General features: G+C 44.8%; 2 protein-coding genes across 4 annotated transcripts in view; both read right to left on the reverse strand.

The window, feature by feature from the left end:
- Positions 1-134: 134 nt before the first annotated feature.
- LOC309335202 (uncharacterized protein) overlaps positions 135-17,017 on the reverse strand; it is a 19,245-nt gene continuing 2,362 nt past the window's right edge. The window contains exons 3-8 of the mRNA XM_081850075.1: positions 14,370-16,084; positions 9,943-10,047; positions 9,180-9,330; positions 5,508-6,355; positions 4,758-4,875; positions 135-3,369 (exon numbers count right to left, since the gene is read on the reverse strand). Coding sequence (XP_081706201.1) covers positions 1,562-3,369; positions 4,758-4,875; positions 5,508-6,355; positions 9,180-9,330; positions 9,943-10,047; positions 14,370-16,084 — 4,745 coding nt within the window. The 3' untranslated portion in view covers positions 135-1,561. The remainder of the gene's footprint in view (positions 3,370-4,757; positions 4,876-5,507; positions 6,356-9,179; positions 9,331-9,942; positions 10,048-14,369; positions 16,085-17,017) is intronic.
- LOC309336746 (zinc finger protein 446-like) overlaps positions 13,191-17,017 on the reverse strand; it is a 22,955-nt gene continuing 19,128 nt past the window's right edge. For all 3 annotated transcript variants that reach the window (XR_014154064.1, XR_014154065.1, XR_014154066.1), the window contains exon 5: positions 13,191-13,921. The gene's annotated coding sequence lies outside the window, so the exon portion shown is untranslated. The remainder of the gene's footprint in view (positions 13,922-17,017) is intronic.

Genomic DNA, 17,017 nt, shown 5'->3' on the forward strand with positions numbered 1-17,017 from the left:
TGCACAACTGCCTTGTTCCTTTCTGTTGTTAAGACAAGGGAGGTGCTGGCTTAGAGAGAACCCTCCTGTCCGTCTTCTGCTGGACAAAACACATTCAAAGTGCAGCACCAAAAAGCAGGAAAAGGGAGACAAAATGCAATAGGTGCAAAAGACAAGTTTATTCAAATTCTATACACCAATAGGGAGCTCACTCTCCAAGTGCAAATCCTTATGTAGCCAAAACAATGCCATCTTTGCACAAGAGGGACGTGTCGGCAAGTTCAGGGGAAGAAGCAGACAAAAACATTGGGGCGGGGGAACCCCAAAAGCAGCATGGAAAGGGTACAAGATATTCCATTGCAGGTGAAAAGTGGAAAACTGGGAGTGGGAAGAGATGTAATAGAGTATCCTGGAAAAGGGGCATGGCTGGATGGGATACCAGACAGGCGCACTCCCCATGGCGACATTTTGGGTGCCTGGATATGCATCCCAATGCACTTCAAACACGGGGGTCTTTGAGTGCCAGCCTCTTTACCAGGGATGGGGAAAAAGAATTGATAAACAGTTGTGTAAAAGAATTACCCCCACAAGCAACTTTGGCTTCCACCGTCCTAACAGTCGTCCTTGTGAGAGCAAAAGCTTTTTCTGGAGCTAGCCTTTTAGACCTCATACATCACATGCCTGCTTTTTAATCATTCTGTTTCACATAGTATCGTTATAGTGTAAATCACATCCATGCTTGAAGGCAAAATCAGCCCAACAATGCTTATGGCAACTGATGAAAAAGAGAGAGAGGATGGAAGAACAGGGGTGTCTGAATGCTGCCATTTTGTACAAGTTCAGACAACTCACATGATGATGGTTATCAGTAAAACATTATTCCGACAATCACAGCTTTGCTCTTTTTTTCGTCTGCTTGTTTCAAGGAGCAAGTTCCTAGGCCTTAGGAAAGGGTATTGGAGAAGGCTTCCTGAAATCTCTAAGTGAAATGGTACACTAATGGATCCTAAAATATTAAAAAATGTAATAGTATATATGAATTTGCAAAGCCCAGTTCTTAATAGAATCTGCCAGAGTTGCTGTATCTGGGATATGAAGGAGTATTTTCCCCATAGCAATAACATCCCAATTCTAGAAAAATCAATGTGATTAAATGGGGAGGCTTTGCCTTTGTTAATAGTGCGGACGGGGAATCTGTGGCTTCCCAGAACTTTCTGGACTAAAACTGCCTCACCATTGGCCATCCTGGCTGGGGTTGATGGGAACTGTAGTCCAAACACATTTAAAGGGCCATAAGTTTCCCACCAATTTGCATCCTTGTGATTGCCAATAAAAACAAAACTAATTCTTTAAGGTCATCCCTTGGATGAAACTGTTTCCATAGTCTGCAGAGCATATATGCTATCTACAAACCTGGTTTCTCTCCTAATGGAGTATTATTTATTTAAAGCCACCAGCTTCTATGGCCCCCAACAAGGTATATTTAGTTTTTAAAGGTACAGAAAGAAAGAAAAAGGCAAGAGAGGTGAAAAGAAGCAGATTCCATATCAATTTTTTTCCAAGTTCTCATGAGAACTGATCTCTAGTTGAAACCTTCCTTGCAGCTGGAACATTTATAGGGTTTCTGTCCTGCCTGGTCACTTATGGGCGCTAGGAGATTGGGCCGCCTGACGATGTTTCGCCCACAGTCTGAACACTGATACGGTTGAACTCCTGTGTGGACGCTCTGATGAGTAAGGAGGTGTGAGCTGTTCCTAAAAGTTTTTCCACAGACCGAACATTTGAATGGCTTTTCATCCACACAAGTCCGTGTCCGTTTGACAAGATCCGAGCTGAAGTAATTGCTTCTGACGCACTCGGAACATTTTGACGCCTTCTCTGCCTGGTCTGACCGCTGCCTAAATGTTTTCCCACATTCAGAGCACCTACAAACATCCTCTCCCACGTGAATTTTCTGATGTCGAAGAAGAACAGAGCTTGAGGTGAAACTTTTCCCACAGTCTGAACAGATGTATGGCCTCTGCCCTGTGTGGATTCTCACATGGACAAGAAGGTTCGACCTCCTGTCAAAGGTTCTCCCGCAGTCTGCGCATCTGTAGGGCTTCTCTCCCGTGTGAATTCTCTCGTGCAATACAAGGTGGGAACTCCACCGGAAGCATTTGTCGCAGTGGGAGCATTTGTATGGTTTTTCTCCTGTGTGGGTCCTCTCATGCGATTTAAGGTTTGGGACATTTCGGAAATTTTTCCCACAGACTAAGCACTTGTGCGGCTTCTCTCCTGTATGGATTCTCTCATGAATAATAAGGCTCTGTCTCTGGCTAAAGCTTTTCCCACAGTGGGAACATTTATGCTGCTTCTCTCCTGTGTGGACCTTTTGATGCGCGATGCGCTGCAAACTGTTTCTGAAGGTTTTCCCACAGACTGAGCATTCAAACGGCTTCTCTTTGTGGGTTCGCACGTGTGCCACCAGTTCCAAACTGACTTCAAAAGTTTTCCCACAGGCATAACACGCAAACAACTCATCTGCTGTGTGGGTCTTCTCATGTTCAATGAGTTCGGATTTCTGGCCAAAGCTTTTCCCACAGTAGGAGCACACCCCTGTGTGGATCCTCTCATGAGATATGAAGTGTGAGCTCCAACTGAAGCACTTCCCACAGTGCGAACATTTATATGGCTTCTCACCTGTGTGGATTCTCTGATGTACTTTGAGGCCTGAGCTGTTTCTAAAGTTTTTCCCACACGCTGAGCATTTGTAAGGTTTCTCGCCAGTGTGGGTTCTCTGGTGTTTAAGGAGGTCTGATCTCTGACTGCAGCTTTTCCCACACTCAGAACATGTGTAAGGCTTCTCTCCTGCGAGAAGCCCCTCTTGAGAGTTCCAGCCAAAGGTATTTCCACAGTGCGAGCACTTATGTGGCTTCTGTCCTGTGTGGGTTCTCTCACTTTCGCCGCAGTGGGAACATTTGTACAGTTTCTCACCCACATGGGTCCTCTCATGCGTCACAAGATCCGAGCTGCTACTAAAGCTTTTCCCACAGTGCCAACACTGGTATGGCTTCTCCTCTGCATCAACACTCTCATGCGTAGTAAGGAGTGACCTTCCCACAAAGTTTTCCCCAAATTTGTCATATTTTGCCTCCTCCTTATCCTGCTGGATAATGGGTTCATTGGCACCTTTGCAAACACTTTGTTGGAGAACAAATGGATCCATTCCATTTTCTTTGTTGTTTCCATTCTGCCTTTCCGCTACATGTTGGTTCCCATTAGCTTCATGCTGATGCAGGAAATCCTTCTCTGTGGCTGTTTTCAGTGATGTCTTCAGTCGCTCCAGTTGCTCAGGTCTCTCCAGCAAAGGATTCTGATCCTCGCTTTTCCTGAGCCACCCACTACCTTCTGGAAGAAAGCCAGACAGAAATCAGGCATTGCGCTAAAATTAAGGAAGTAGGTAACAAAGCACAAAGCACCTTCAATGCCTTCCCATCAGATTTCAAGGAGATGAGTAACTATATAACGTTTAGAAGACATCTGAAGGTAGACCAGTAGGGGGAAGCTTTTTAATGTTTTATGTATTATCTTTTTATATTTGTTGCAAGTCATCCAGAGTGGCTGGGGCAAATAAACAAATAAAATTATTATTATTATTATTATTATTATTATTATTATTATTATTATAGCTTATCTCTTTCCATCTGCTCTGTGGTGTCCTTGGGAAATGGGTAACTCCTCCTGCCCCATTCAATGTTCCACTATAGAAATCTACCCCTTCTTTGTGTAAGAAGGCCTCAGAAACCCAGATTGCATGAACCATCAGGAATGTCACGATTCCCAGGCTAGCTGCCAGTGAAATCAGAGACACAGAGAACTTCTGATAGTTCTTTAATTTAATTCAGTAGAATACACAGAGAGACTATGGATTATGCTGCCTTCAGTCTTGAGACGTTACTGAGAGTGCCCATTCCACCCCCTTACAGCTTCTAAACCCCTCCTGGCTGCCTATGGTGACAGAATATTTCTGTCTCTGTTTAGCCTTCAGCTCTAAGATATGAAGGGATCGCCTGGTCCTCGGAGAAGGAGGGGGTTCTACCAGGCTTTCGAGTGATGTAGTATCCACTTTCTGCTGTACTGTTTCTCCCACATCTGAGTCCTGTCTCTCTGTTCAGGACTAGAGCATCTGCTAGCTTGCTCCAGTTCCTCATCCACCAACTCTTTGCTTCTTCTTCTGGGGTGTGTCCTGTTCACCAGCACCACGAATCTGGGTCCACAGTATCACCATCCTCCTCCTGCCCAGACACCTCTTCAAGTGGAGGTCCCCACCATTCCTCCTCATCTGCCCAGATCATCAGGACGCCTGCTTTTGTGGGTTGGCATCATGGTTAAAATCCTAGGCCAGGACTGGGAAGATCCAGATGAAATCCCCACTCAGCCACGAAGCTAACTAGGTGTTACAATGCTGTTCAAAATTGACTCGCTCTTAGTCCAAGTGCATCATTCTCAGTTAGGGTGACAAGCCACCTTCTCCACACTTTTATCTCCTGTTCCCTACAGAAGAAATAGGCCCTTAATTTAACAAAGGCCAGATTGGGCAATGACCAATGCTCAGTCCATCTGTGGACAGTTTTAGCAAGTATACATTTCTACAATGGTCCTCAGGCCTGTGGGTTGTGATTTCGATATGGGAAGACAAGTCCATCATTTTAGATGAGGCAAAGTGAGAAAGCCAGAGACTAACTTGCTTTGGGAACCCCACAGTGCTCAGGGAGACCGTCCCCAGAGAGACTTACTCAATATGTTCACACTGCCATCAGCCTCCTGTTCAGCCTGTGTGAAAAGCAGCATCTCTGTCGTGTTCTGGGGAGACTGGTTTGCCTTGGGGAGATTGACAAACTCTTCTTCTGTGATCTGGAGAGGTGAGGATAAGAGAATCAGTTTAAAGAGGCAGGCAAAATGTTTCAGGCAGGCATATTTAAGTCTTACAAGGACTTCTATTATCCCACCTCTTGTGTAGAAAAGAGACAGAGAGGGAGAACATTTAAGAGCAACTTATAATGATTAAAAACCGCTGCCAGACCGCCTGTAGTTCTGGGATAACTTACAGAATTGTAGAGTTGGAAGGATCCCTGAGGGTAATCTAGTTCAACCCCTAACAATTCAGGGATCTCATCTAAAGCATCAGGCAGAGAACACGTCCTCAGAACCCAAATGCATGATGGAAACAATTGCAAGGGGTTGGATTAGATGCCCCCTAGAGTTGCTTCCAACTCTACAATTCTAGGATTCTATTAAACTGTATTTCATCAGAGATTATGGGACCTGTCCTACTTACTCTCCTCCAGCTACTGAGCAGCAATACCAGACTACTTCTCATCCCCCAGTTCCAACGCATTCTCACAAAACTAAAATAGCTCCTTCTTGCTGGCAACCAAGCCACTGGCTTGTCAGGGCTGCTGGGTGCACAATTAGGGTTTTGTGGTTGTGAACACAAGAAGACCCAAGAGTGACTCAAGGACACCAGTTTAGAAAAGTTGTCTCACCTGCTTTCCCCAGCTGTTGGCCTCATTCTGCCTCAGAAGGAATTCCTCCGCCAGGGTCACTGCTTGGGCACAGCTGTCTGGGTTACGTTCCCTCACCCAGCTCTGCATCTCCAGTGGCAGGACAGCCAGGAACTGCTCCAGGGTCACCAGTTCCAGGATCTGCTCCTTGGTGTGTCTCTCTGGCTTCAGCCACTGATGGCAAAGCGCCTGGAGCTGCCTGCAAAGCTTGCGAGGCCCATCAGCCTCTTCATAGTAGAGCTCACGAAAACACCGGCGCTGCCTCTCCACCCCGGCAGCATCCCCAGACAGAGTTCTTGCCTTCTGCTTCCCACTGCAAGCTGCATCCAGATCGGTCTCATGGTCCTCTTGCGCTTCCCCAATGAGTTGTGGCTGGATTTGGGAAGCACACAAAGATCTGGGCCACTTTTGGGGATCCAGTTTTCTTTGGGAGAGTAATTGAGATGTTTTAGGACCACACCATTGCCTCAGCTCAGGTACTTGTGGGTTTCCCCCTTCTGAATATGTGGCCTGTAGTGTATTGAGGAACTCCTGCAACTGGGCATCCCAATTCCTTGATGGCCCTTCATCTGGTTCCTGTTTCACATTTTGCTCAGTTTTCTCAAAGAGAGCTTCCTTGGTCATTTCTGGAGGAGCCTGCCCTCCCCTTCCCTCTCCTGGGTCAGGACCTGCCACGTTCTGCTCCTCCATTTTGATTTCAGGTTCCATGCCGTGCTTTAGCAGAGATCCACCAGTCACTGTCTCTTGCGTCACAGTTGTCTCCTCCTGTGGGACTGTCCTTGTTGTGCTATTTGATGCTCTCTCTTTCAGCACCAACCCTTGAGGGATGCCTCAGCACTCTTGCTAAATCCTTGAAGATCCATCAGCTCAAAGTGACACAGCAAAGCATCTGAACTTATCAGCAACTTGAGGGAGTCAAGTGTTCTTTATAGTAGCCTTCTGCCACTATGGAAGAAATGTACATAGAAGGAAAATAAGACAACCTACTGTAATGCGGGTGAGAATGCATGGGAATCTCTTAATGAATGCAATGCAGTCATGCAGTTAGTTTCTTCCTCAACCCCCAAAATTCTGATCCGATTTTCAAGCAAACAACCTTCCCACTCCTACAAAAATACTAAATATACGTTATGTGTTACCTTCCCCTCCCAGCCACTTCCATTAACCTGCTGTGCTCAGAATCAAGGTGATGGAAACCTTCATGGTACATTTCTGATAATGGCAGTTATAAGTACAGGGAGCACTGCAGGTGCTGTAGACCAGGACACTTCCCTGCAGCCTCTATCGATCATGGGGAGCAGCTAGAGCGCAGTGCTAGAGCGCATTCCTTGCATGAAGAAGATCTTGGGTTCAATCCCCAGCATCTCATAATTCAGATAGTAGCACCAGGAAAGACAAACACGCAGCTGCTGGATGAGGCCAATGGCCCTCCTAGTCTAACATTCTCCCAAAACATCCATGTCATCCAGCCTTCTCAGTGATACGTCCCTCCTTTTGGAATGCTCTCCCTGGTGAGGTGCATCTCTCCCCCACCACAAATCAGTAACTTTCAGAAGGAATTTTAAAACATTCCTGATACCCCAGGCATCTGATGAGTAAAGCTTGCCAGGAACTGCATTAGCTGTGAGGACATGCTATTGTTTTAAAATCTCTTTAGATGCTGTTTAGATACTATTCGTGCTTTACAATGTTTCCAAAGTATTTTATTTATGTTTTAAGTTGTATTGCTCCTTTGCAGCTGCGCATATACAAAAAAAAAAATCTCCCTCGTATGAATTTTTGTCCTATAGCAGGGCTTCCAGGTAACCAAGATTGCAAAAGAAGAAAGGGCAATTTTAAAAAACAGAAATAAAAGCCACCTGGCAAAACACTGCACTCTCTCCCCAGTGCCTCTCTCGCTCACCTGTCTTTCTAGTCCTCTGCATTTCACTCGTTGGGGATTTGCAACCCCCTCAGTCCTTCCCAAGCTGCAGAGACCGAGCAGAGAATGAAAGAAGCTTCTCTTATCTCAGGGAGAGGACCGGAAAGAAAGAGCCTTCATTTTGGCATCTCCTCCGCTCACGTGACCGCTCTAGGATTCAGAGCTCCGTGGCCTTAACCCCTTCGAGTGCGCGCGGCTGGGCTGCTGAGAGCTGCGTCTCGCTAACAGTCAAAGGAGCTGAGCGATGGGTACCTTAAAGAGCCTGCAGTTACTTTAAGTTTGCAAAAAGTGTGTTCCTTTCGTAGTGATTGCATTTGGGGTGACTCTGCTTTAAGGCTCTCTCTCTCTCTCTCCCTCCCTCCCCCTCCCACACACACACACACACACACACTTCTTAAGATGCCCATTCAAGATGACCAACTTGGGTTGGTTGACACACTTTTAATCACTTTTTTAAAATGAGAATTTGCTTTGTTCAACAAATGCAGGAAGATACCCCCCCTCTTCTATCTTCTTCTTATTTTTCTTTGGCGATCATTTGCAGCCAAGTAAGATTGTCTTCCATGAACACAGTCTTAATGGTGTGTCCGTAAGTGACACCGGAGGCCAGTTCTGGATCCACACATCCTTCCGCAGTGCAGACATAGGTTTCTGGGCATAAGTTGATTATGGTGAGAATTTGCCAAGCATGCCTTCCTCTTAGCGTGTTTCTCCCTTTCGTTCTGAGTTCGAGTGTCTTCAAAATCCATGACACCTTTGGTAAAGACTGTTCTCCAACTGGAGCACTCGCAGGCCATTGTTTCCCAACTGTTGGTTTTATACATTTTTAAAGACTTGCCTTGAGAGACTCTTTAAACCTCCTTTGTTGACCACCAGCATTACACTTTCCATTTTTAAGTTCGGAATAAGAGTAGTTGCTTTGGAAGATGATAGTAAGGCATCTGAACAACATGACCAGTCCTACAAAGTTGATGCTGAAGAATCATTGCTTCAACACTGGGGATCTTTGCTTCTTCCAGTACACTGGCATTAGTACACCTGTCTTCCCAAGTGATGTGTAAAATTTTTCGGAGACACCGTTGATGTAATCTTTTGAGAAGTTGGAGATGGAGTTTGTAAGTGGCCCATGTTTCACAAGCGTACAGTAAAGTTGGTAGCATAATAGCTTTGTAAACAAGCATTTTGGTTTCTCTGAGAATGTCCCGGTCCTCAAACACTCTGTGAGAAAGCTGCACTTGCAGGGCTCAGGCGATGCTGGATTTCAGCATCAATGTCGGCCCTCCCTTGTGGAAGGGAGCTTTCCAACGTTAGACCATTGAGAGGGGTTGTTTTGTGCTTGTTGGTGCAGTATTTGGGTTTTTTTGGATTTTGAGTGATAGGCCAAGTTTTCCACAAGCTTCTGTGAAGATATTTAGGATGGTTTGAAGGTCATCCTTGCCAGTGGTGGGTGGGGCCACAGGTACAAGTGAGTGGAACAATTCACATGAATCTTACTTTTGGTCAGCAGGCTTGTTTCTGCACTAAATAATAATTGCTTATTCAATTGTATTATATTTTCTTTGTCTTCTTGCTGTTGGATGCTGTGAGCACCATCTAGAGGAGCAACTGAAAACAAGCTCAGCAAATAAAGAATAAAACTGTTTCTGCCTGGTTTCGAACCAGGGACCTTTCGCGTGTGAGGCGAACGTGATAACCACTACACTACAGAAACTGTGCTGTGCCTTGGTTCCCACCCTCCAGCTGAAGACCAGCCTTTCCTGTGTCAATCCACCCAACCTTGAGCAGAAAAGCCCACTTTCGCAAGGTCTTCAGCTCCCAGGAGCCAAGGAGGGAGCAAAACGAAAGTGTTGCCTGCTGCAGCTGCACCACTGATAGTACAGGATGCTGAGCAACCAAGGAGAAAGAGCAACATGAGGGAAGGGAGGAGATTAAAAAACAAAAATGCTGGGAAAGAAAGAGAAACTGAAAAACAACAACAGAGTAGATTCCCAACCCCTAGACTCAAACTGGTCCCCTGAGACATCACCATTTCCCAGGGTGCATACAAATGAATATATATGTGTGTGTGTGTGTGTGTGTGTGTGTGTGTGTGTGTGTGTCTGTATATAATATATAACATAATATTTTATATATATATATATATATATACACACACACACACACACACACACACACACACACACACTGTGGTACCTCAGGTTACAGACGCTTCAGGTTACATACGCTTCAGGTTACAGACTCTGCTAACCCAGAAATAGTGCTTCAGGTTAAGAACTTCTCCTGGTGGGTCTGCCCTGACGCTCTCCCCAATTCTAACCATTTCTTTTTGTTCAATTTATTATTATTATTTTTGCTTTTCAACATTTATCACAAAAATAACATAACAAAATACACAAAAAAGAGAGGGGGGAAACATACCACACCACAAAAGACAATAAACACTGAAGAGAAAAAAAGAAAATAAAAAGATTATCTCTTCAAATATCCAACTTTCACCGCATTGATGACTGACTTCCTCGTATCCTCTCTTCTCTTTCCCTCATCTTCCCCCCAACAGCAAATGTCACTCTGGATCCAGACACAGCCCATCCCGGCCTCATCCTGTCAGAGGATGGGAAAAGCGTGAGATTGGGAGACAAACCTCAAGCCCTGCCTGATAATCCCGAGAGATTCAGCAACTGGCGTTGTGTGTTGGGACGTGAGGGATTCACAGCAGGCAGCCATTTCTGGGAAGTGACTGTGGAAAGTGGGGGATGGTGGGCTTTGGGGGTCGCCAGGAAGTCTGTGGAGAGAAAGGGCGGCTTCTTCTTAGGTCCTGAGGGAGGGATCTGGGCTGTGGAGAAGTTGGGAGGGGAGTACTTGGCCTGGACATCCCATTTTCCTTCTCTTCTGTCCCTGAGGGAGAAGCCCAGGAGGATCCGGGTGACTCTGGACTATGAAGGGGGACGTGTGTCTTTTTATGCTGCTGACTCAGGAGCCGAACTCTACACGTTCTCAGGAGCCTCGTTCTCTGGAGAGACCCTCCTCCCTTTCTTTCTTCTGTGGGAAAATTATAAAACCCACCTCAGGATCTCCTGAGGAGACTAAATCTGCCTCTCAGGCCCAGTTGGGAGTTTCTTTCCAGACCGGAATGACAAGTATAAAAACCAACATTTACCTCACAATAGCAGTTTTTGGGTTGCCCTTTGAGAGAATTCATTCCAGTAATGATCTGCAGAAGCAGCAAAAGAGACAAAAATGGTAGACTCCCCTCCCCCGGCAGCAGACAGTAACACTATAAGAGTTCCAATAAATAATACCTCAATAGAAATTCACTGAATTTATCTTCAAACAGGCCTTTGGCTGATTGTTTTCCAATGCCCTTTTAAATGTGTTGTGGGAGTGCGGATTATTGGTTTGTTTTCATTCGTTAAATGTTTTGTAATGCGGGGGGCATTTCACTGAGCCTCTTGGGCTTGCTGATCAGATGGTTGGCAGTTCAAATCTTCTTCTTCTAAAAAAAATGGTTTTTATTTGGTTTTACAAGTATACAGTTATATAACATTATCAAATACACTCAAATTTAGAGATTTCTCTGAATTTCAAGACTTCCCACCATCCTCCCCATGGGTCCTATTGTCATCATTTTCAGCTGCATATTATTTCCTTGTCTATATTTTGAGTCTATCCAAGTTATCCAACGTATTTGTTACATTACAAGTGTTGTGAAAATCCTTAAATAAATTATAAATCTTTCCCATTCTTTCTTAAAACTCTTGTCTTCTTGGTTCCTAAGCCTTCTGGTCAGTTTTGCCTTTTCAGAAAAACTGCTAGGCCATGTTTCCCCAATCTTCAGCCTCAGATATCTCTAATTCGTTCATTTCCTTTCCACGCAAAAGTCCCAAAGGGGGCTCTTCAATTGTTAATATCACTAAATATGAAGAATATTAATCTTCCTGTCCAGTGCAACAACTTTATCTCCATCCGCTCTCATGTGAATTTCCTGGTGTCAAAGGAGAATGGAGTTTGAGGTAAAACTTTTCCCACAGCATGAACATTTTCAGCCTTGTGTGTATTCTCATATATATCTTTTAATTTTTATTGGAAATTTTATTTACAACGTAACATAAACCCTCACTCCCCCAGTACTGAAATACAATAAACATAACATACAACAATACAAGCAACCAAACAAAAGACTTCCTTTATCCTGTATCTGGCCTCCTTATTTACTTCTTATAAGTTGTTTCCTTTATGAATAATTATTAAGATTTTTCTAATTATAACTTAAATATCCACAAAGTCTCCTGCAGACATTAATCGAAACAAGTCCAGGTAGGTATTTTAGGGCACTGTTTTGTGAAGTATTCTCTGCATTTTCCCCATGCTTTTTGAAACTCTTTGTCTAGTGTGATCTCTGTTAATCTCTGCCAGTTCAATATACTCTTAACAGTTTGTCTTGCCATTCCTTTTTAGTTGGCACAATCTCTTTTTTCCAGTTTTTAGCAATGAGGATCCTTGCCGCTCCTGTGGCATAGAGGAATATTTTCTGATCTTCTCTTGCTATACCTGTGTCTGTTATCCCTAGTAGAAAAGCTTCTGTATTTTTCATAGTTATACTGAAACATTTTTTAAGCTCATCATATACTATATTCCAGAAGCTTTTGATTTTTTCACAGGTCCACCAAACATGTATAAGTGTCCCCTCTGTTTTACCACACCTCTAGCACAGATTTGTTTTTGTCTTATACATTTTAGCTATTTTGGTAGGTGTTAAGTACCATCTATAAAACATCTTGATTAGATTTTCCCTCAATACTTCACAGGCTGTAAATTTCCAGTTCTTTCTCCATAGTTCTTCTATGGAACTAGGCAGCCTTGTGTGTCTTCTCATATGGATGAGAAGGCTGGAATTCCTATCAAACCTTCTCCCGCAGTCTGGGAACCTGTGTGAAATCTCTCATGCAATGCAAGGTAGGAACTCCCCCAGAAGCATTTGTTGCAGTGGGAGCATTTGTGTGGCTTCTCTCCTGCATGGGTCCTTTCATACCATTTAAGAAAAGGGACATGTCAGAAAACTGTTCCAAAAGACTGCACACTTGTGTGGCTGTGTAGGATTAGATTTTGGTGCTGCTGCATCACACTGTTGACTCATGTTAAGCTTGTTGTTTGCTAGGACTCCTAGATCCTTTCCACATTTACTACTGGCAAGTCAGGAGTCCTCCATCTTAAATTTGCGCTATTCCTGCCTAAGTGTAGAACCAGACATTTGTCCATATGGAAATTCATTCTGTTACAGTGGTACCTCGGGCTACAGATGCTTCAGGTTACAGACTCCGCTAACCCGGAAATAGTACCTCGGGTTAAGAAGTCGCACGGCGGTGGCATGGTGGCAGTGGGAGGCCCCATTAGCTAAAGTGGTACCTCAGGTTAAGAACAGTTTCAGGTTAAGAACGGACCTCCAGAACGAATTAAGTTCTTAACCTGAGGTACCACTGTACTGGGGCCCCGTTCTCCAATCTGTTAATGTCATCCTGAATCCAAATATAATAGTATTCTGTGGCATTAACTATTTCTCCCAGTTTGGTGTTACCTGCAAATGTAATCAGCATCCCTTCAAATACCTTCACCCAAGTTGTTTATAAAGACGTTGGAAAACAACGGGCCCAGGACCCTGCAGCACCCCACTTGTCACTTTTTTCCAGGATGAGGAACCATTAATGAGTACTCTTTGGGGTCTGTCACTCAACCAGCTACAAATCCACCTAAGAGTAACATATGGGGCTGGGCAGATTATGGACAACACTACTGGTTCCTTTTTTCCACATTTTATTTTTATTGATACTCATCCAAAGATATACAAAAGTTCATACACAGTGCAAAGTATATACTTATACCTGAATAAAAGAAATATTTTTTAAAATCTAATCTAAAAAGAAATAGGAGCAGGGAGAAGGGAAAAAATAAACAGAAGAAAAAGAAAAGAAAATGGGAGAAATAGAAAAAGATGGAAAGACTTCTGATTCTCTGTCAAGTAAATATAACAACTTGTTCAAAGCATTCACTCAACTTGACACCCAATCATTCTATTTTCTATAAGCCAATATTATTTTCAATCTTCAGATCCAGATATTGCATGTTGACTGTCTCTTTCACGCAAAAACCCCACAGTAATTTTCCAATCCTTAATAAATTTCAATTGATTTTTTTATTAAATTCCCACCCTTCTTCCTCCCAAAAGAGCCCAGGGTGGCAAACCAATGAGTAGCCAAGGAACACAAAACAAAACAAAACAAAACATATTTAAGCTATTTAAAAGCAGTTTAAATATCTAAAAACATTTTACAAGACCCAAAGGTCATTGTTAACACCTCTCAGTCGGGTTACCCACATGCCAACATTTTTTATTTATTGTAACATTTATACCTCACATTTTCTCTAGGGAGATAAAGTAGGTCCGTGGTTTTTCCTGTCCTCATTTCCCCTTTAGGGCTACCTTGTGAGGTAGCACTCAATGGACTTTGTGGCTGTCCCCCCAAGAGTCTTCGTTCCAACTCAAATGTCTCTCCTCGCCCCCTCATTTTTTGGCCGCCACCAAGCACTTCCTACCAGAATAAGGGCGGGTGCCACCATCCTGACACCAACTGGAAACAGCACATGTGCAGCCCAGAGTCCACCACCACCTGAGGGAGACCATTCCGCTGTCAAACAGCTCTTACCATCAGAAAGCTCTTCCTGATGTTTAGTCGGAATCTCCTTCCTCGTAACACGAAGCCGTTGGTTTGAGTCCTAATCATCCAGAGCTGGAGAAAACCAGCTTGCTCCATATTCCACACGACAGCCCTTGAGATACAATAATAAGGAACAATAATTCAAGTTTCTAAACATGACAGAAAAGCATTTAAAAATCACGAAAGTGTACAGTACTGTACATACATTTTCTAAGACTCTGGGGGACAACTCGAAGAAGGTTCCTCTTCCACTCTTTGCTTCTTGCTGAAGCACCTGTCCATGGTCTGCTGCTTCTTCCGCCTTTTCAGCACCTCCCTGAAAGACGACATGACCCTCGAATCAAAAATTTTCGCAAGGTCACGTGTCAGGTCCTTGTCAGGGTGGTGCTGCTGTGCAAAAGCCTGCACATCTTTCCACTTCTGGCAAATGTCCCTCAGTTCTTTGAAGGACAGCCGTTCCTCAGTTGTTTCCTTCTCTTCCAGCGAGGCCTGTTCCTGCGCAGCCTCTGCCTGCAGTTCGACCAGTTCCTGGGTGGTCAGCTCGTGGTCGTGCTCCTTCACCAGCTCGCTGACGTCCTCCTCTGTGACCTCCAGGCCCATGGCCCTCCCCAAGGAAACAATGTCCTGCACCACTGTTGACTCTGGTGCATCAAAGTCACTTGGTGCCACACAGTCCGGCCACAGGCTGCGCCAAGCGCAATTCAAATTTCTCTGGTTGATCCCGTCCCAGGCCGTGGTGATCATCTTCAAGCAGGTGACGATGTCGAAGTGGTCCTTCCAGAATTCCCACAGGGTGATGTTGGTGCAATCAGTCACCTCGAAGCATCGCCTGAAAAGCTCCTTGGTGTAGAGTTTTTTGAAATTGGCGATGAGCTGCTGATCCATCGGCTGGAGCAGTGGCGTGGTGTTAGGCGGCAGGAACATGATGCTGATGAAGCTGAACTCCTTCAACAAGTCCTCCTCAAGGCCTTTAGGATGAGCAGGAGCATTGTCCATCAGAAGCAAAGCCTTCAGCGGCAAGTCGTTGTCCAGCAGGTACTGTTTGACAGCAGGGCCAAAAGCAAGATTGACCCAGTCCACAAACAGCACACGTGTGACCCATGCCTTACTGTTGGATCGCCACATGACACTCAGCTGCTCCTTGTCGACGTTGTGTTTCTTGAAGGCCCGTGGGTTCTCCGTGTGGTACACCAGCAGGGGCTTGATCTTCAGGTCGCCGCTTGCGTTGGCACAGAAGAGCAGGGTCAGACGGTCCTTCATGGGCTTGTGGTCAGGCAACTTGGCCTCCTCCTGAGTGATGAAAGTCCTTTTGGGCATCCTCTTCCAAAACAGCCCAGTCTCGTCGCAGTTGAAGACCTGCTGTGGAACGTAGCCCTCCGTCGTCACAACCTCCAGGAACTCCGCTGCAAAGTCTTCAGCCGCAGAAACATCAGAACTGGCAGCCTCTCCATACCTGACCACGCTGTGGATTCCAGATCTCATCTTGAACCGGTCAAACCAGCCTCTGCTTGCCTTGAAGACTTCTGGCTCGCCTGAGGTTCCTGGCTGTTGCCAGACGAGGTCTGCGTGCAAGGCCTTGGCCTTCTTACAAATGACGGCCTCAGTCACTGTGTCCCCTGCACGCTGCTTCTCTTCTAACCAGATGAGCAGCAACTTCTCCACCTCCTCCAGAACAGCTGGGCGGTTCTTCACGATCCTGGAGACTCCCTTGGCTGCATCAGTCGCAAGGATCTTCTCCCTCATCTTCAGGATGGTCGCGATGGTCGATGGATTCCTCCCGTACACCCTGGAGAGGTCTGTCACACGCATTCCACCGTCGTGCTTCCGGATGATCTCCTTCTTCATTTCCAGCGTCATCTTCTCCTTCTTCCTCTCGCCGGCCTCTGCAGCAGCAGTCTTCTTGGGCCCCATGGCAGCACAGCTCCTACCTTCGCAAACCCCCCCCAAAAAAATCAGTGCTTCACATCCAAAAAATTCAAAAGCATCAAACCTCCTAGAAAACACACAAGCTTCCAGATTCTTGCAAACCCCTTCTCAACTATTCTCCCAGCCACCCACCACACAGAAATCCAAACCCAGAAATCTTTTTTTTAACAACAGCAGAGTGCCCCAATGGTCACAAAAAAAATCATAAAAATGCAGAAAAAAACCACACAAGCTTCCAGATTCTTGCAAACCCCTCCCCAACACCAAGTCCTTGAATTCCAAACACCCCAACCCAAAATCCAAAACCCCCCAAAAAAGTTTTAAAAGTTTAACTTACCAAATGGCTGCAAAAGAAGTTTTGGAAAAGCTTCAAAAATCACCAAAGTCTTCAAAAACCTCAAAAAAGGCTACCACACCACGTGCTATGAGTTGCTCCTCGAAGTCAGGTTGCAACTGCACCTCTTCAAGCAATGCACCCTGGGTATTAACGGTTTTAAGAAAAAGGAAACAAACTTGCAAGACGTTTTCGTCTTGCGAAGCAAGCCCATAGGGAAATTCGTCTCGCGAAGCAACTCAAAAAACGAAAAACTCTTTCGTCTTGCGAGTTTTTTGTCTTACGAGGCATTCGTCTTGCGAGGTACCACTGTACTATGTTTTCCCCACCAAATTAAATTGTCCCCAAAATTTATAAGCCGTTTGATTTTAGAGAACCCCAAAACAGTTTTAAAAATAATAATAAAACAGTAAGATTGCACTAAAAACAATTAAAATGCTCAGAAAATTAAAACCAGCAATAAACCAAAAACACATCAGCATTCTAATATCTTACTAGGGTTGTCTATAAACAAAAAATGTTTTAACAGGAGTCAAAAAGGGTATGCCGGCCTGATGTCAACAGACAGGGAGTTCCAACGTCTAGGTGTCACCACAATAAG

The sequence above is a fragment of the Podarcis erhardii genome (assembly GCF_964252035.2).
Source record: "Podarcis erhardii genome assembly, chromosome: 2".
NCBI classification, from domain to species: domain Eukaryota; kingdom Metazoa; phylum Chordata; class Lepidosauria; order Squamata; family Lacertidae; genus Podarcis; species Podarcis erhardii.